The sequence below is a fragment of the Eremomyces bilateralis genome (genome assembly GCF_010015585.1).
Source record: "Eremomyces bilateralis CBS 781.70 unplaced genomic scaffold P152scaffold_15, whole genome shotgun sequence".
Lineage (NCBI taxonomy): Eukaryota > Fungi > Ascomycota > Dothideomycetes > Eremomycetales > Eremomycetaceae > Eremomyces > Eremomyces bilateralis.
In genome coordinates, this window is record NW_022985081.1 from 444,188 (window position 1) to 462,737 (window position 18,550).

General features: G+C 50.7%; 9 protein-coding genes across 9 annotated transcripts; 4 read left to right on the forward strand and 5 right to left on the reverse strand.

Annotated features, from left to right (window-relative positions):
• Positions 1–168: 168 nt before the first annotated feature.
• On the forward strand, positions 169–2,460 carry P152DRAFT_400132 (uncharacterized protein; the record flags this gene model as incomplete). Its single annotated transcript, XM_033676554.1, has 7 exons — positions 169–230; positions 284–363; positions 455–487; positions 921–1,137; positions 1,188–1,315; positions 1,366–1,580; positions 1,633–2,460. 7 exons carry the CDS (start codon positions 169–171, stop codon positions 2,458–2,460), a joined length of 1,563 nt encoding a protein of 520 aa, XP_033532714.1.
• Positions 2,461–2,544: 84 nt separating this feature from the next.
• On the reverse strand, positions 2,545–3,552 carry P152DRAFT_490173 (uncharacterized protein; the record flags this gene model as incomplete). Its single annotated transcript, XM_033682154.1, has 4 exons — positions 2,545–3,135; positions 3,169–3,248; positions 3,303–3,400; positions 3,454–3,552. 4 exons carry the CDS (start codon positions 3,550–3,552, stop codon positions 2,633–2,635), a joined length of 780 nt encoding a protein of 259 aa, XP_033532715.1. The 3' UTR covers positions 2,545–2,632.
• Positions 3,553–4,489: 937 nt separating this feature from the next.
• P152DRAFT_399971 (uncharacterized protein) lies at positions 4,490–5,722 on the forward strand (the record flags this gene model as incomplete). The annotated part of the gene is made up of 1 exon (XM_033676545.1): positions 4,490–5,722. A coding segment is annotated over one exon (1,233 nt), but the record flags the coding sequence as incomplete, so codon positions are not given.
• A 1,686-nt stretch (positions 5,723–7,408) lies between these two features.
• P152DRAFT_459967 (uncharacterized protein) lies at positions 7,409–8,579 on the reverse strand. The gene is made up of 2 exons (XM_033679796.1): positions 8,489–8,579; positions 7,409–8,185 (listed from the first exon to the last, which is right to left on the reverse strand). Exon 2 carries the CDS (start codon positions 8,176–8,178, stop codon positions 7,774–7,776), a length of 405 nt encoding a protein of 134 aa, XP_033532717.1. The 5' UTR covers positions 8,179–8,185; positions 8,489–8,579; the 3' UTR covers positions 7,409–7,773.
• Positions 8,580–8,678: 99 nt separating this feature from the next.
• On the reverse strand, positions 8,679–9,453 carry P152DRAFT_475134 (uncharacterized protein; the record flags this gene model as incomplete). The annotated part of the gene is made up of 3 exons (XM_033681391.1): positions 8,679–8,955; positions 9,129–9,279; positions 9,333–9,453. 3 exons carry the CDS (start codon positions 9,451–9,453, stop codon positions 8,679–8,681), a joined length of 549 nt encoding a protein of 182 aa, XP_033532718.1.
• A 2,153-nt stretch (positions 9,454–11,606) lies between these two features.
• Positions 11,607–11,756, reverse strand: P152DRAFT_381592 (uncharacterized protein; the record flags this gene model as incomplete). Its single annotated transcript, XM_033675735.1, has 1 exon — positions 11,607–11,756. A coding segment is annotated over one exon (150 nt), but the record flags the coding sequence as incomplete, so codon positions are not given.
• Positions 11,757–12,501: 745 nt separating this feature from the next.
• On the forward strand, positions 12,502–13,481 carry P152DRAFT_419818 (uncharacterized protein). Its single transcript, XM_033677136.1, has 2 exons — positions 12,502–12,785; positions 12,844–13,481. The coding sequence occupies exons 1-2, from the start codon at positions 12,640–12,642 to the stop codon at positions 13,028–13,030; spliced, it is 333 nt and encodes a 110-aa protein (XP_033532720.1). The 5' UTR covers positions 12,502–12,639; the 3' UTR covers positions 13,031–13,481.
• On the forward strand, positions 13,239–15,141 carry P152DRAFT_467451 (alcohol oxidase; the record flags this gene model as incomplete). Its single annotated transcript, XM_033680766.1, has 2 exons — positions 13,239–13,481; positions 13,528–15,141. The coding sequence occupies 2 exons, from the start codon at positions 13,239–13,241 to the stop codon at positions 15,139–15,141; spliced, it is 1,857 nt and encodes a 618-aa protein (XP_033532721.1).
• Positions 15,142–16,436: 1,295 nt separating this feature from the next.
• Positions 16,437–17,757, reverse strand: P152DRAFT_459971 (uncharacterized protein). Its single transcript, XM_033679797.1, has one exon. The coding sequence runs from the start codon at positions 17,703–17,705 to the stop codon at positions 16,725–16,727; it is 981 nt and encodes a 326-aa protein (XP_033532722.1). The 5' UTR covers positions 17,706–17,757; the 3' UTR covers positions 16,437–16,724.
• Between the last annotated feature and the right edge of the window lie 793 nt (positions 17,758–18,550).

Sequence of the window (18,550 nt, forward strand, 5' to 3'; positions counted from 1 at the left end):
TTTGGACCAAGACTTTGCAGATTTCGGTTGGGAATAAAATCACACCCGTCCCCCGCTTTGGCTGAACAAATTCAACCAATTTTTATCTCACGCGTCAATCGCGTATCCTTTCAAGCGTGTTTGATCTGTGTAATATCTGAAAGACATCCTGAAGGAGCGTTGATCAAGATGGGCATGCCATCGTTTGCGGCGTCGAACGCCATCATTTACCTCACATATGGACTTTTCCTGTAGGCCCTTGGGATAACTGCCAATCATGGATTTGGGGCTAACGGGAGTGCAGAGTTGGTGGAGTCGCGATCGCATGGCGAGTCCGCACTCACAATACGAAGGAGTATCTCTCCAGCAATGGGACACAGAAGGGTCAGATCTACTACAACCTCGCGACTTTTCTTTGGGGTTTCATCTGCTGAGGAAGGGTAAGCAAAGGATCTGCCATACTAACCGTGTCTAGGCATACCGCTTGCCCTGAACTTTATAGCTTCGGGTGAGTTGAGCGACCAGCGGCAGCGACGAAACCACCGGCACGGCCTGGCCTTACTACAGGCCACTTGAGGCGTTCGGGACAATATGGAAGCAAGCATCTACAGTGAAATCCAGGTTCGTATCTCATTAGATCTCTCGCGAGGTGTCGGAAGCCGTTGCAATGCAGACAGTCGCTGTTTGCATCGCATCAGGCTTCCGGCCCTCGCGCGGCTTCGCGACGGGCGCCGAATCCTTTGCAACAGTCCGCGATCCAACCATGATTTTAAGTATCATGGAGATCGTGGATGATTGTAATAGGACGAAGCTGAGAAGTACCGTAAATACTCGATCAAGATAATGCTTGCGTGGGGAACGTGCTGCCGCAATCCTCCCCTTTCCCCCTTTCCTTTTGACTGTCATCACTAACGTAGGGCCATATTTGTCGTCGGATATAGCTCTTGGATCTGGTATCTTGTTTACGTACCCAGAGATTGCAACGCTCTGTGGCGTCCAAGGACTTATCGTCTATGCTCTGTCGAGTTCCCTGCCGCTCTTGATATTTGGGTACCTTGGTCCCATTATCAGAAAGCGATGCCCGGAGGGTTTCGTCCTGACCGAATGGACGAGACAGAGATACGGAATCGTAACGGCGCTGTTCTTGAGCTTCTTCACGTAAGCTGGGTACTTGATTGCCAATGAGTCAAGAAATTAACTTGATGCAGACTGGTGACGTTATTCCTGTACATGGTTGCCGAACTATCAGCAATCCAGCAGATTGTCACTGCATTGACCGGCCTGAACGGACTGCCGGCAGTGATTGTGCAATGCGTCGTTACCACAATTTATACCAGTGAGTCTCCCACGACGCTCGTGGTGAACCGCAGCTAACTCGTCCTAAAGCTATCGGGGGTTTCAAGGTCTCATTCATCACGGACAACATTCAAGGCGGACTGGTCTTGCTTATTATCGTGGTGTCCGTGATCTCAGTCGGCGTCGAGACCGACATCGATCGGAGCAAGATTGATTCATCGGGGCTGCTAAAGTCGAGCCTGCTTGGATGGCAGCTCGTATACATCCTTCCAGTCGCCATTCTCACCAATGACTTCTTCATTTCGGTAAGCGAACCCAGCCATTCTATAGGCACCCTCGCTGACTCGCGCCATCCAGGGATTCTGGCTCCGTACATTCGCCGCGAAAACAGACAAGGACCTTCGCATCGGCGTTACCATCGCGACGGTCGTTGTGGCCATGATTTTGACGTTGGTTGGCAGCTCTGGCCTACTTGCCGCTTGGTCCGGAGTTTGGGAGCCAGATAATGACGACGCTCCAGGAAGCATGGCGCTCTTCCTCCTCCTGGGTCGGCTTCCAGCCTGGGTTGTAGGTATTGTCCTCGTCATGGTCATCACCCTCTCCACCGCGGCGTTCGACTCTTTCCAATCCGGAATGGTGGCGAACGGCTCGAATGACCTATTCAAAAATAAGCTTCCGCTCTGGACGGTGAGGGTCTGCGTCGTCCTCGTCATCATCCCCGTCGTGGTTCTCGCGCTGAAATCACCCGATATCCTGACCATCTACCTGATCTCGGATCTCGTGTCGGCATCCCTCGTTCCGCCACTTCTGGTTGGGCTAGTCGACCGGTTTTATATGTGGCGAGGCTTCGAGGTCGTGGTTGGCGGGCTTGGTGGGATCTTGTCCGTCTTTATTTTCGGAACCATCTATTATGGGGACGCGAGGAAGGGTGGCGAGCTCATCATCCTTCAGGGCGGTCTGTACGGGAGCGATTGGGGCGCGTTTGGTGCCTTCGTCGCCGCCCCTGTTGGAGGCATGCTTTTTGCTCTGGCGGCATTTGCGCTGCGGATCGGGACGCTGTGGCTGTGGAGCAGATTTGGCAACAGGAAGTTCGATGCGTTCGATCGGCCCGTTGTGCGAGCTGTTCCTGATTTAGATGATGTTGAGGTGGAGAGCCAGTACGTGGCAAATGGGAAGTTCATTTGAGACAGGGTGTGCTGTGAGAGGAGGAGAATCTTTGCAAAGACCTCTCAGGGCTGGTTGATATTATGCCCAAGTAATCATGGCGATAGTAATCGGAGAGATGTTGGAGCAATCTGTCTTTAACGCTGGTAATCTTCACAACGGCATCTTGGAAATGTTGCTCTGACTAGCTAGCTTAACCGGAGCCGACTTGCTCTTTTGAAGACTTTTGCCAGAGAGATTTCCCCTCTTCGCCCACAAGCTCTTGATCTGCCTTTTCTGCGATGCCAACACTTTCCGTTACATTAGTCGCCTCCCCATTGCCTGGCTTCTGTTGAGGACCTGCCGCCTCGGCCTTCCTCAACCGCTTCCTCGCTCTACCGATCTCGATCTCTAGTTCGCGCATCTGGGTAGCAATGTTCACGATTGCGGGAATGGGTTCTTCCACGGCCTTGACAAAATCCACTTGTGCGCTGCGTAATGCTGGTGGAACCAAGATACCGTACCAGTGAAGAGGGTCGATAATCAGCTTCGCGGGATCCGTGTCGTTGGATTTGTCTTGGAGGGATAGAGAGGAGAGTGATGGAGGTTCGGTCTCGGACTCGTCTTTACTCTGCTCAGGTGGTTCTGCAGGCTTATCCTCGGGCGTATCTCGTGTTTCATGGCCATTCTTCAGGCCATTCTTAATCTTTTTCTCAGCTACTTTAGCCGCCGAGTGTTCTCCCTCACCACCTCGTACTGCCTGCCCCGTAGTCGAGAACTGGATGCATGGTCGATTGGCGTGACCAGAAGATTTGGCCTCTTCTATCCGTCTAATAGCCGATTAGATTCACAAATTCAACGGGGAGCATAGAATCCATCAATACATTTTTCTCAGCGCCTGCATACGCTCATCGTAGTAGTCCCGTCCATGACGGATTTTGCTCGGAGACTTGAAGTTGGCTTCGGCAAGAGAGAAATGACCCTACAAGGTCAATTTAGGCACCGAAACATTCAACAAGACTCGCTATCGCATACTGAAGAAAATAAACCTGAAAGGGCTTTTCGCTGGACCTGATACTGGTCAAGAAGGTCCAAATAATCCACTAGGAGTCGATCGAGGATGGTGCTATCCATATCTCCGGTCGCCTTGACCGGCGTTTGGTTGGTAGGACCTATTCCGTTTGCCATGATCAACAAGCCACTTCATCACAAGATATGTTCAAATACGAGTTCGAAAGAAAAACGCGATAAACATCTGGATGGATGGAATCGTTGGAGCTCTCTGCTGCGGGCTGCCTGCTCTGCTACTGGAGCAGGGGCCCTGATGCCGTGATTGGCCAGATACTCACCCCGGACGACCTCGTGATTACTTCGGCAATATTTCAGTAGTCCCTTCCCTTATCCTATCTCCCGGTCCTCTGCTTCCAGAACTCTTCCTATCGACTTTCGCGAGACACAAACTCTCATTCTCCATGCATGTTACGGATAGAGCTTGTGTAACCCGTTTACGGAATTCCCAAACAATCATCTGTGATGTAGGTGATGGGGATATAGTGTTGAAGCTAGTTCAATAGACAAGACTATCGGTACAGTTGAGACCGGAGATCACGATACGAGTGGCATCCGCCACGAGAGTCGCGATGTCCTTAAGAAGTCCAGACAGTAGAACGGCAAGGTAACCGGACCGTATGGCAGGTTGATAGCGATCTTTTCCTCTTTTCCGAACATTGAGCATTGTCCATTTCATCACCAACTATTTCTAGATTATTCTTTGGTCCCCTTTCCTCTTAGTGGTTGTATGACCCCTTGCATTCTGAGCTTTTCTGCGCCATAAACTCCATTCCAGATCTCACCAAACAAGGTGCGCGTTCAACCCCTTCATTGTCGCGTCAGAATGCTCGGTGGCTTCTGATGACCGGAGATTGACCGGCTTGTGCTATATTCGACTTCGTCGGTATGCATCCTGCTCTTCTGGTTTGACCCCATCCTTCATGCTTTTTGATACCTTATGTGTTGATGTTTCTGGCACATAGAGCCAAAGCTGGATAGAAGCGGCCGTCCAATCCTTCCAATGTGGTCCCTAATCGTCGTCGCCTGTTCCATCCTCGGACCGTCCCTAGCTCTTCCTGAAGTGTCGTATCCCTTCAATTCGCAATTCCCAACGGTTGCTCGAGTGGATAATCCATATGACTTCCAGCTTGCGCCATCATCTTTCGCTCCGGTCGGTGATGGTGTGAAGTATGCGCTCTCTGGCGCGCCGGTATGGCTGTCGATCGACTCGACGACTCGACGACTCCAGGGGACGCCAAAGGTCAACGATGTTGGTGTATCTATGTTCCGAATCTCAGCGACCGATTCGAGCGGAACCGCGTCTATGGATGCCATGTTGTTCACGGTGATGGATCCGCCTCCTGGACTAGGAGAAGATGTCAGTTCTCAGTTAGCGAAGACGGAGAAGTTGTCGGGGCCAAGGACGGTTCCAATCCGCTCGGGGGCGCAGTTTGACATAAAGTTTTCAAGAAACACATTCGCAGATGATGGCTCACGTAAAAGATACTACGCCACTTCAAAAGACAGGACACCATTGCCAACGTGGTTGAAGTTTACGCCAGAGACGCTGGGGTTCACTGGAAGAACACCAGACACCACGGGGCCTCCTCAGGAGTTCATGATCATTCTGATTGCGTCCGAAATAGATGGGTTCGAGGCTGCGTCTGTGAATTTCACCATCGCAGTGAGCCCACATGAGCTCGTCTTCGATCCGTGGGAGAACAATTTGAGACTAAGAGGAGAGTCGGGGAGCACGAGAAATATCAAGAATACGCTGTTTCTGGACGGCAAGGTTGCAGTAAATTCGGATATCTCCAGGCTCTCAGTCGAGACACCAGACTGGATCAAATTCGACGACGGAGTATTCAGAGCGGCTGGTGGCATCCCTTCGAGCATCCAGGAGACGACAATCAATGTGCTTGCGGAGGATCGCTTTGGCAATCGAGCGTCATGTGTTGTGCGTGTTAAGGTGGACAAGGACAAATTAGGTCTTTTCCGCAACGACATCGGGCCGATCGACGCGACGATCGGTGAAGAATTCCGTTACACGTTCGCACAATCTCTGTTTACACGTCCAGATGTGTCGGTGGAAATCGTTTTAGGGTCTGCGTCTTCCTGGCTTCAATTCGATCCACGCACGCTCACCCTTCACGGCAAAGTTCCAACTGGCCTTGAACCATCAAAAATCCCTGTTAAACTCATCGCTAGTTCAAGTTCTAACTTTGAAGATGAAGAAAAGTTTCATATATCACTAAAACCAGTCACTTCGAAGGTATTACCAACACCATCATCGACCTCAAAAACAGATATGGCTCCCTTATCGGCCATCCCTTCCTCGACCTCGACTGCTGGTTCAGGACCCGTGCTCGCTTCTGCTTCCAAAGAGAAAGCTACTCGGAAAATCACGGTCATCGTTGTTGTCGTCTGTGTTTTGTTGTTCCTCATTCTGGTCACCGGTGCTTGCTTCCTCTACCGCTACAAACGATTCAGATTCTGGCGCAAATCCGGTCGAAGCGTTTTGAAGGCAGATATCTCGAAGCCGAGCCTCGTCCAAGAGGAATGGGAGCAAGATGGTCCCGCAGAATTCCAGGATGCTGAGAAAGGCACGACCGGCAGGACTCCTAAACTCGAGCGCCCACCGCGTGTCCAGCTGAACCTCTCACCTGTGCGCTCGACTAATCGCTTCTCCCGGTCCAGCCTGAGAGCAATGATAGCCGGCGACTCACCCACGAAAAATACCGTAGCGGGACAGAAGGCGATCCGTCGGTTGTCAACTGACCATTGCTCCCTCACCGAAGCCGAAGCGGACATGATGGCCTGCCAGGCTTGGGATCCTGCTTCCAGGTCCGCTGGAGACGACCTTGACGACAGCATGAGCATCCCCACGGCAATGGCACGTCGTTCGCAACGGATATCTGGTGTTCACTCGAACCGCACGTCCAAACACTTCTCCAAACCTGTCCCGGTCAACCGATGCGTCGTTGGGTTGGGACACGGCCGTGGGGCCAATATTTACGGTCCGTCGTCTGGTGTCAGCAATCTGAACGTCAACGAAATCGATCCAAACCGACCCACGCCACGCAGGGGTAGCAGAGGAAGAGATTGCAGCACCGGTTCATACAGCACGCATTCCACTGGCCTGGTGCCATCCGTCTCGCCTTCGCAATTCCCATCTCCCCCGACATTCCAGCGGCCTCCAGTGAACCCCTTCATTTCCCCCTGCTACGAAATTCCCGCGCCAAACATTATCACCGACGTGTGCACCACTTCCGAGCCGCACCAGCAACCATCAACAGCGCGAACAGGCTCTCTAAAAAAGGGCCCCGGCCTAACCCGGCAATCGACCAGCACCACCTTCTTCACCAAACACCGCTCCTACATCCCAACCCGGCGCTCTGTCCATGGCTCCACCTTCTTCCACACCCGCTCCTGCACGCCCTCCGAGACACGCGTGGGCAGCGGGCGAGGCTCCCTATCCCGACGCTGGACGGCATACGTTGGGAAAACCGAGGACGGCGATCTAGAGAGTTTGAGCCTTGAGCCGCTGCCACGATGCTATCTCCCACGCGAGCGCAGTAGCTTGCGGAGTAGTGTGCTTTTCGGGGATGCGCGTGAGGGAAGCGAGAGCGAGTGGTCGGATGACTCCTCGATATCGCTCTTATCCGACACCTCGCATTCCGACACCACCGGCGAAGACAATGCCGATACCGTGATAGACGCGGACGCGGACGCAGACATCATCGCAGAAGAAGAGCGGAGCACCACACCCGCCGACCTCACCGTCCCGCCCCTCACCATCCGCTCCCCAGCACGGAATTGCAACGACCAAAACCCCAACGCTTGCGACGCCTCCCCTTCCCCCCCCATTCCCATCGACCCCCGCGTCGCCCCCGGCCAAGAAAACCCCATCTCCATCAACGACATCGACCTCCCTTCCCCCCTCCGCTCCCACCTCCACATGAAGCACGCCGCCAGCGATCTTCACTCTCACCGACGCCACTCCCGCGCGCTCGCAGAACGCAGCACAAACACGTGCGTGCGCGCGGGCGGGCCTTCTTCTCGGCGACCGAGCAGCATCGCACGGATGGCAGAGCTGGGCGAGGATCAGGGGGAGCCGTCCAGTGCGGTGCAAGATCGGAGTTTCCTGGCGGTGCCGCGGAGGCGAATGGCCGGGCGGGTACGGGTATTGGACGAGGAAGACGAAGAAGGGGCCACGGCGCAGGTGGGCTCGAGCGGGGTGAGCGAGAGGTGGATGCGGGCGATGGGGTTGGGGGAGGGGGCGATCATGAGTCGGGGGCGGGAGAGCTATCGGTTGTGGAAGGAGGAGGGAATGGTGCGGGAGCGGGTGGAGCGGTTGGAGAGCGGGGAGAAGTGGGCACCGTTGGATGCAGGCGGGGAGGGTTGCGGGTGGGAAATGGATGAAGGGTTGGGGGTAATGATGATGGAGGATCGGGAAAGGGGCAGGCGAGAGAAGACGATGAGTGGAGATTGGGAGACGGTGAGGGAGGCGAGTGAGGGGATGGTGTTTTTCTGAGCGTGGCTGGGGGCTGGGAGGGACTGTACTCTGGACGACGGACTGGATTCAGCGGTCGGGACTGAATGGACTGGTTGTCCGGGATTGAGCCGGACAATCGCGGGATGACAACGCTGTGCTGAAGGCATGGAGAAGTTGTTCTGTTGATGTGAAAAAGTCGTTTGTATGGAGTTCATCGTTCACCTGTGCCTTAGGTTAGGTATCGTAGGTAGCCGGAAAATAGGATTCATCATGGTTATTCTCGGATTCTGCAGAGTGCAATTCTAGGCCCTGTAGGCCCAGGCCTTCGCGCAGCAACGAAGAACACAGTCGTCCAACTTGCAGTTCACCACATAGCAAAGGGATGGGCAGTTTTTTTCTTAATTCTTATTCATTGATCCCAGGGGATTAGTAGAGTACAGAGTTGGTCAATGGCCTCTGTCCCAGCCGAGCATTGAAAAATCTCGCCAGAACCAGAGCTAGTGATAGACGTAGAATAATTCATACCGTGTCATGAAAAAGCGCCATTCCGCGCTCAATTCCGAGTTGAACATAAAGTTCGATGGACTTCGCCCAACACCGAAAAATCAGTGATGAGCAGTCATGTCAATCAGATCCAGTCACTTCCTGCCGTTCGCACAGGCCTCCTTAGCACCGCCGTCTCCTTAGCAATGCCGTCACTTCTCCCTCCCCCACATCACATCTTCTTGTCCGCGCTCACCGCGTCCTCTTCCTCCACGCTCCCATTCAAGGTGGCGCTGTCCCCCGAGCTCTCGGTGTCCGCCTTCTGCAAGTCGGCACCGTCCTCAGCAAGGGGACCGTGGATCTCCTCTTCGAAAACGGGCTCGGGTTCGACCGTCTCGAACTTGGTCTTGAAGTGGTCGAGGTGGTGGGAGTGGGTGGAGGAGTTGGAGCGGCGGCGGGGGTTGGTCATGTTGTAGTTGGAGTCGGAGGCTTCGTCGCCGGGGTGGCCCCTAAAGTGAGTGTTAGTGGAGTTGTGGGAGAGTATGAGGGTGATAAGATGAGTATGATCTGGAGGTGAGGATGTGCAGCTTTGATTGCTGGACGGATGCATGGAAAGCCATGTTGGTGGAGTGAGATATGTGACGAGGTAGGGAACGAGTCATGGATAAAGCGGGATACTTACCAATTGCCCTTCCCTCCACCGTTCTTCTTGGTCTTGTTGGGATCTTCACCCGCATGGCCAGCCTTGGCGAAGAAGCGAGGGACGCCCTCGTGGTGTTCGGCATGCTGCACGCCGGTATGGTCACGTTCTCCGAACTTGTGGGAGCGAGTCACTGTTCGATGGCATGTTAGCTCGATGAAACTCGTTCGTTTCGATGAAGAAAACACTTCGAGCTATCTTCATCGATGAAACCAATGAATGAGGTGATGGTAATGCTCCACCCTCCTCCACTCCGAAGAGGTGAGACGGGGAAGCTCGAAGGAGGGGTTGACGGTTGGTGGAACATGCAACGGACAAAGAGAATCGGGACTTACTTTTGGCTGGATGACGATGATATCAGAAGCTGCTGTGAGTAGAAGTAGTCGAAGGAATTGATCGAGCCGAGAGAGACTTGGAGATCAAGACGGGTTGGATGATGGATGGATGGAAAGATAGGATGCTTCGTGAGAGAGAGTTAAAGGATCAAGATGATGATGATCGTTGTAAGAAGAGGAGTCGTAGTACATACAAGGAGCTTCAATTGGAAATGGCAGGAGCAAGCAGCCACCAAGAGCTTAAGTCTTTCCCTTCTTAATGATGTGTTCCCAATTGCCCCTTCCGTTTCCATGAGCATCCATCCAACACTCCTGCCTTCCTCTCCGCCTCCGACCCCCCCAGTCAGGCAGTCAAACGTCGCGTGACCGCTGCCCAATGAGGAGCTGGGAAAGGACCCAATGAAAGGAACGGTCGCCCCAAACATCGCCCGTTCCAGCGCCACACTTCGATTCCCCCGCACCACGCTACTGTAACCTGACCCAGAACCTGACCGTTCCACCTTTTGCTTGGAGCTCACTTGAGAACACTTGAGCGGGTTTCGTGATGGATGGGAGCTTTCGAGACGGCCCTTCCCTGGTACCTTGCAGCCCTGCCATCCCCATCATCAATTATTGCCATTCACAGAGTAGGCAAGCAATTGAGTTGGCAATGGGGTTTCGTATCGGTACCTGAAATGGCGTCGGTCTAAGCGTTCCATCCGAGTTCCCGACCAACCATCGCGCGTCTTGTCCATGTAACAAAGTGAGGACCCGCCATGACGCAACCTTGTCCCAACGCCCAATTCGGTCACTGGCGATGTACCCACATAGCGTGATCGACAACCAGGACCCATCGTCAACCGGCCAGATCATCTCCTCCATCAAAGGGAATTCTTGAGCAAATGGCCTCAAATGGTAGGTAAATTACGACATTTGGATTGGCGATTGTTTTTGCATCGGGAGTTCGGAATGCGGGAATTGATTCGGAACAGGAATGCAATGCTAGCGAGAACCGAAACGATGCCGCTGCGGCTCCTGAAAGGAGAAAACTGCGGTACTTGCGTGGCTTGAAGGAAACCACGCGGGCATGGCTCACGAGACTCGTGGGTCTTCAGCGGTGTATCTCCACGGCATCACGCGGCGAGGCCGTGACCTGACATCTGGCCAAATTGGTGGCATTGCGGCTTAAACCTGCCGGACCGGAGTTCTGCAATTGCTTTTGCTTTTCCGGTGACTCTGCATCTCAAGGTTGGTTTGCGAACAGTCACAATGGAACGAAAGCGTCTCGGCAGAGCTGGACCGAGAAGTCACCACATTTACCTTGTGCAAAGGACCGTTTTGTTCCATCTAGCCCTCATCGAACTCGGTACGTGTAACCCGTTGCTCACAATAATCGGATTCGTTCGTAAATCTCAAGCATTCCAAATCTGTGTCAATCACGTGAAGACCGCCCATTCCCAACTACTATGCCTTTCACCACCTCTACCACCAATTTAGTTTTAAGGCCAGAGATATTTTGGCGTTATATTTGAGATACAAGGAGCTAAGCGAAGAAATTATTGTTACCTCCGTTTTCTAGGCATTTAACGAGCGATGCCTAAAGCGATCGGTCTCCATATCAACTTTCTCCCTGGGGACAATGTGCCATGCATGTTCCAATGCAACGATAGCCTTTTCGTAGGACAACTTTCCCCTTGATGTCCGTAAATCCTCAAATGGTAAGTGATCCACGTTATAATGCCAAACCCGTTCATCCTTGTTCAGATCAGGGGATCGCGGAGGCCACTTCACCACGTTGATTCCGAGCTCTTGACGCTCCTCAAAGGTAAACTTCCTTGTCTTTGTATGGGGAGATGCGTTGTCCTCGATAATCCAAACCGTCCTACCTGTATCCCGATCCACGTCCTGTGCGAAAGGAAAGAGCTTTTCGTGCAGGACTGTCTATCTGTACCGTGCCCAATCTTTACCGCCCTTGGTCTTACCTGAACGTGTTGCGAGCTCCCGTTTGAACTCCCATTCGGGCCGGCGATTTCGCCTGCGTGTACCGTACCGTTTGGCACCGTCTTGCTACTTACCTCTGTATATCCTCGTTCATTTCTTGCATTTCTCGGAATTGATGAGTGCCAGGCTGCCGTGCAGCGGCTCTGTCCTGCTCCATTAAGCGCTCCTTTTCAACGTTCTCTTGGTCGATATTTTCCTTCAACTTTCGCGTCTCCTCTATGGTCTCCGGGGACCAGGTGTGACAGGGCCCTGTACCGTACAGATCGTATTCGTAGACAATTGCCCCCCAAAACATGATTGCAGGCTGTATCTCATCGGCTGGTGGGCGTGAGTAATCGAATGGGTTATCTCCTACCTCCCGGGTAACGGCAGGAGGTTTATTATGTCGATCCGTATAGATAGACACCTCGTCTGTAAAGATAAAGAGATCTCCTCGATCTAGCTTAGGGAGTGCCCATTCTGCGAGCTGTATGTGGAACCGTCTGTGCCAGACAGAATTTGAGGTGAAATTTACGTAGTGGGCGACGTCGTCGGAGGTGATGATCGTCGTGGACGGTCCTCCATCCCGTTGTCTGAGACAGGCTCTCCGTATACCTGTGAAAAATCGTCGATTACATGTCGCCAGGGCGTGTCTTGGGCCTCTTCTGTACATTGCGCATGGATCCGAAGGGCATCGGAAGTCAGTGGGGAAATCGCATGGGGTCTTCCAGGACGAGCCCAAAATAGTCCCAAGGGCGATTCTGTACGATCGCATCTAGGACATCGGATAAACTCGGAACGAAATTGACTGGCAAATCTCTCGATAAGGCGTATCTCACGGGCACGCCGAGAGATACGCGATAATGCCTTTTGCGCAGTATCCGGTCTAACCCGGATTAGGCTAGAGATCTGGGGAAGATTCTGCCCTAAACGGTACGCCGTCACCCGTCGGCCCGTCGCGATACTTGCGATTTGGGGACCTGTAAGTCTTGGTCTCTGTGGTGTACATAGTATGTCGTTGCGGAGGCATTGAATAGAGCGAAAATGAAAATAAAGTCAGACTTGGCTAGATTTCTTAGTATTTACTAGCTAAATTGGTCGTGATCTATCACTATGTAGTTTTAGTGAGGGTTGGCGAGGCCGTCTGCACCTGATTGACGGAGTTTTGAAATTTGCTAAGGCAACATTTGGTTGAGTAGATGAATCGTTCAATTGTAGAACTAATCCTTGACTTCCGTGAAAGGAGTAGGAAGGGGATTATGCCCTTTATCCTATGCAATATTACGCCTGCGTTCCATCAAGGCGAGCTTCCCCGCTTTAGGAACCACATGCTAGGTTGTAGCCTGTAGGTGACCTGCTGCTTACATAGTACAGGGTGATCATCTAACTTGTGCAATCACCAGTCATTATTATCATCTCATTTGTGGGGTAATCTCACTTGCGGGGTACGTTAGCTGTGGCATTATGCAGTCCTCTAGGAAGAATTCCACTCCGGAGGCAATCTCCAGCATGCCATTTGCTACAATGGACAAGCTACACCTGTTCGCAACAGAGCTGAAGAGTTATGAATACGGGGCAACTCCCGTATAAAGTCGTTATCCTGCTCAACGATTTTGCACTTCATTTGTTTTGTCAAGCGCAATTGTTGACGGCATCTTCATTTCCAACACGGTTTCTTATACACTCGAATTCTCTCCGAAGCAGGCAATTTTTATATTCGTCTCATTTTTCTTCACCAATTTGAAAATACCTCCTCTTAGGCCACCCTTGATCTCCCCCTAAAATTGGAGAATACCAAATGGCAGGTAAAAATATATCCGCAGCTGATTTTGCTGCAAAGTCCTACGATTATGTGATTGTTGGTGGAGGTACTGCTGGGCTTGTTGTCGCCGCTCGGTTGTCCGAAAATCCAGCTATTTCTGTTGGCGTGATTGAGTCTGGCATTGATAGAAGCGACGACATTCTTATTCGCGCTCCATTACTTCATACAGAGCTGTACGAGAAGCCAGAATACGATTGGCTCTACAAGACAGTCCCTCAGGTGAGTCTCTGAGCAGTGCTACTTCTTCCAACTAAAATTTATATAGGGCAAAAATGGAAAAGTGCATGCCTGGCCACGCGGAAAGGTCCTTGGTGGCTCAAGTACCATCAACTTTAGTATGCTAGCAAAACCATCCAAGGGATGCATTGACAACTGGGCTGCTCTTGGAAACCCTGGCTGGGACTGGGAAGGAATGTTACCGTACTATCGCAAGTTCATGACGCTTAATCCTCCTCCAGTAGATACCGCCAAACACTTGGACACCACTCGAATGCAGAAATGGATCGGCAACGGCAACGGGCCAATTCAGGCTTCATGGCCGCCTCTGGAGTACCTGAACACTCAACAGCAAATTGGCCCAGATCTCGGCACAGCCCTTGGCCTTCGAGATCCAAGTGCCGATATTGGTGCTTCCACTGGATATTATGACCAAGCGCTTTCGGTTGACATGAAGAAAGGCCGGCGGAGCTCGGCTGTCTACGAGTACTATCATCCGAATGCTCAACGAAACAACCTTTCGTTGATCATGGATGCTATGGCACAACGCATTGTGTTTAGTGTCAATGATGCAAATGGGGACAATGTCGCATCAGGTGTCGAATTTCTTGTCGACGGCAAGAAATACAGTGTCGGAGCAAAGAAGGAAGTCATTCTGTGCGCCGGTACCATCGGATCCCCCCAACTTCTTGAGCTTTCTGGGATCGGTGATAAATCGATTCTTGAGAAGTACGGCATCAATTGTCTTGTTGATAATCCAAATGTCGGTGAAAATCTTCAGGACCATCTTATGTCCGGTATTGCGTATGAAGTTGTTCCTGGGGTTGCAACAATCGAGGATCTCAAGAAAACAGGCATTATGGAGATGTTGATTGGTGAGTATGTCAAAGCTCCCATTGGCCTACTCGTCAATCAGATGACTAGCTCCATCTTTTCGTCCTACTCCGATGTTGTCGAAGACAAGTCTAAGCTCAAAGAGAAGGTTGAGGCAATTGTTCCTTCGTCACAGACATCAAACGACTCGGCGAAGGCTAAGGCAATGAAAATCCACAAGGACAGGCTTCTCGACCCAGAAGCCTGCTCGGTTTGGTTCATTACTCTTCCGGGTGGAACAGACCTCCGTAACGCCAGTCATGGGTCTGGCATTTTCGAGCACAAAGATCCTGGAAACTATCTGTCCATGGCAGTCGGTCTTAGCCATCCCATGTCGCGAGGGTGCACGCATATCCAGTCTGCAGACGCCAATGTCAAACCTTTGATGGATCCCCGCTATCTTTCCCATCCAGCCGACATTGCACTTCTTGCTGATGGTTTGCGATATCTCGATTCTAAGCTCATCCACGTCGAACCGCTTGCATCGAAAGTCAAGGACGGTCCAAATGGGACCAAGAAGAAGATGCCTTCGTACGAAACCTTCCATCCCGAGAAAGCGGAAGAGCATGTGCAAAACTATCTTTCGACTCAATGGCACATCATGAGTTCTTGCTCCATGTTGCCAAAGGAAGACGGTGGTGTGGTTGATCACAATCTAAAGGTTTACGGAACATCAAACCTGCGTGTCGTCGATGCTAGTATTATTCCCATGGAGGTACAGGCAAATATTCAGACTTCGGTGTATGCTGTAGCAGAAAAGGCAGCGGATCTGATCAAGGCGTCACAGTAGAGGAGGCTTACAAATTATCTAGCTGGATAAGTGTTGGCTAGATCACTTCCAAAGTGTGATCAATTTCTAAAGACAAGCTGTTCGCTTCGTTACCTTGTGTTCTTATTATATCATACCGGTGCTTGCCCCTTATGGATAATATGGAGGATATTGTCATGAGCAAGGGGCCATCATGGTATTTGCACCACTACCATAATTCGGTTACACTAAAGAAAGTGAAAAGTGACCGTGGGTACCTGGTTAGACATCAACTGTTACCACCGACACCTTATAGTATTCCATTGCGAGTCGCAGTGACAGTATTATCGGGTTCCGTTTTAGTGTTTCGAATTTCGATTTGTACAGTATGGATACTCGGTACACAGTCCTCTTAACAAGGGGGATAAATATCCTACTACGTAGTACTCGCGCCCCACGCCCATTACAAGTAATGGGCGCTATGGTATGGTATCCATGAGAACAACTTGCTGGGTATGTTCGCCGAGGTTGATCTCGTTTGCATCTATTCCGGTCGATCTATGCATCAAGAACCTCAGAAATCTGCGGTCTTTGATTTTATATCCTAGGCCAGATCAGATCCCGTTTGTGAGGGTTTGGCTCTAGACAACGGGAATATTTTGATCTGTACCAAACAGGTTCAGTAGCACTTAGTAACACTTCACTTAATATCTCCAAAGGGAAACAAAAGTATTTAAATTAACAAGTTTTTTTAGTATTCTATTAATTGTAACTCCTTTAAACAATGCGACGGCAGATTGACCTCAGTTTTCGGCGGTTTGTGAAGCCGATTTTGGTGGTAATTCTGCTATCCACTGGCGCCAGTCAGAGCCTCCCTAACCCTCCCGATATGGACCATTGCAGATTGCCCACATTATAATTTTGAGACCACCCTGACCCGACTTAGACCATTTCGGCTCTCCGTTTCTCGGTTTTCCTGTTTCTAACCTATCTCGTCCTCTGCGTCCAAATTACCAGAGCCAGAAATAACCCTCCTGCGAGTTTCTGTGTCATGCCTCAAAATGGCCTAGCTTCCATTCTCTAGGTGTCTTTCGAATCGTCCTCCCTATTCCCCTCTGTTCTTAACTTACCATCGCACCTGAGACTGCTGTTTTCGAGTTGCTCTTGAATCGGTAGAGTGCATGTATTCCCACCGAACTCCTAACGAAGCATTTCGAAACCTTGAGGTTCAGACCTCAGTTTTCGGATGTGTTTGACGTTTAGCATAGCGCGTGTCAACTTTTCTTAGCTTGGGGAAATAGCACCATTTAAGCACCAAAGCGGCCGAATAACTCAGACTCCATTCTCTCGACTGCCCTTAGGCCGTGATCTATAGGGTAACACTTCCTGTCAAAATATATTCACTAATAATGGAGATTTCAGGAGGGATGTCCCTTTTAGTGCAGTGGTATTTTTCGACATCCCATTCCAGGTCTCTCCTATGCATAGTTTCTTGCGAAATCAACCAATGAACAGCCTCATCCTGGAATGAGCTTTCACATCAGTTTCATCACCATTGCCGACTGAGACCTCGCGGCCTCAATACTAGCGTTAAGCCAACGTCCTCTCTACTTCCACTTCCCTAGTTAGACCGCTCTCCAAACTATACCTGCATATTCTTGTAGGAATTCTTCACTGAATACGACGTCTGCCTCCGGCGGGATAGGTTTTCGAAGGAAGAGATCCATAAATTCCAATTGCAAAGGACCACCAGTAATAACATATGAGGCCCCATCGAATCGATTCGGATCCGTATCATTGATGCCAGGGGTGCGAGAAATATCAATGGTCTGGACACAATGCGACTGAGGGGCAGCGGCGGCGGTAGCAGCTCGTGTTCGTGTTGTTACTCCAGCTGAGGGGGGGAGTTGGATGGCTTTCCATTTCTCGAGATGAATTATTTGAGATTGCTGGTCCAACTTGGCAAGAATGACAATCTTGATATCGCCGCCTGAGACATCGAACCACCATTTTGCCTTTTGTCTCAACGATGACAAAGACTGTGAAAAACCGGCTTCGATGACCAACGTCGGAAAATTGCTAGGCAATGGACGGGTTGATAGAGGGATACGAGCTGAATCTCCCTCTCCGGCCGATTCTGTACCTCCAGTACTATTCCACTTCTGATATATTGTAGCACCGGCCCGTATTAGGTCGTGCGTTAAGCCCATTCCCACAATTTCCCGGAATATTCCATCGTCGAGATGGCCATGAAGGCGTTCATGAGGTCCTGTTGGAATGGTGATGAAGAGGCATTTCGAATCAGCCGAGTAGAGTGTCAATCGAAATTTCTGTATCCTGCACTTCTCCCTTGCTAATTCAATTCCGGCAAAGTCCTGGGTAGAAACATTTTCAATTGTAAAGAATTCAGGAGTAGAATCACTGATAAGCAGTTTATTGAGGTCAGAAATCCCCTTGAACTGGAAAGTTGGAGGTGGCAAGGCTGATGCCCAAGTTTGCGATGCAGTTGTGGGCATAGGTGCGGACCCCAAGGCCGTCTTCGAAATTGAAGTCGACGTTGAATTAGAAGTCGACGTTGAAGTCGAAGTCGAAGTGGTTCTGGACATAGATGTTGACCCTGAAGCTGCCGTCGAAGTCGAAGTCTGCCATGTAGTTCTGTATAGAGGTACTGATGTATCCTCATCAGCAAAAGTAGTTGCCATGATTTGAACGAGTCAGCGGAACTAGAATGGGTGTGGTCCGATAGGCTGAACTTAGGGATATGTAAAGTGCGAAAAGTAAGGACCTTACCGTAAACTAGCCCTAGATTTCTGGAAGGCTGGTGAGATTTTCCCCCCCGTTTTTGAGATTTTCCCCCCTCAGAAGTACCAAAATCACCACATTTCAACTTCAACGCCAAACAGCTCAACACCAACTTCGAAATAATATAATTTTTAAATGCTAAGAAAAATACTAAAGCCTGGGTAACTGAGCCTACTATTTTAGACCTCTAAATACCCCCTGCGTTGTGGTCTAATTTTGTGCTGAAGTTGGTGAGTTGTATGAAAAAATTGCCATAACTTTAATCCTAAATCACGTAACACCACAACTTATTAGGATTAAATTCCGGAGACTAGGAGCAAGAGGGAGTCCTAAAGAGCTCTATATAAGTTTTGAATTTAAAAATAATGTTGAAAGTGTGGCTATATTGCCTTGTAAATTTCCAAAGCGGCGGTTTTGGTACTTCTGAAGGGGGGAAAATCTCAAAACGGGGGGGGAAAATCTCACCAGCCTTTCTGGAAAGGTTATTTTTTACCTTACATGACGGTATGATACGCTAGCTTAATATGGTTAGTGTATTTTTTAGTATCAGCAGCACGCTAGCCGTATATAGTTAGTGGAGACGATTCTACCAAGGCCCCAAATTCCAAACCACCCTCATTTCTATCTACGATATCTTCACAAAACGACA

Coding starts and splice junctions, on each gene's coding strand:
- P152DRAFT_459967 (XM_033679796.1), bottom strand. CDS start 8,178: ATGAACTCCATACAAACGACTTTTTCACATCAACAGAACAACTTCTCC.
- P152DRAFT_459971 (XM_033679797.1), bottom strand. CDS start 17,705: ATGTCCAGAACCACTTCGACTTCGACTTCAACGTCGACTTCTAATTCA.
- P152DRAFT_419818 (XM_033677136.1), top strand. CDS start 12,640: ATGAATCGTTCAATTGTAGAACTAATCCTTGACTTCCGTGAAAGGAGT. Junction 12,786..12,843: donor CACATGCTAGGTTGTAGCCT/GTAGGTGACCTG, acceptor TGCAATCACCAG/TCATTATTATCATCTCATTT.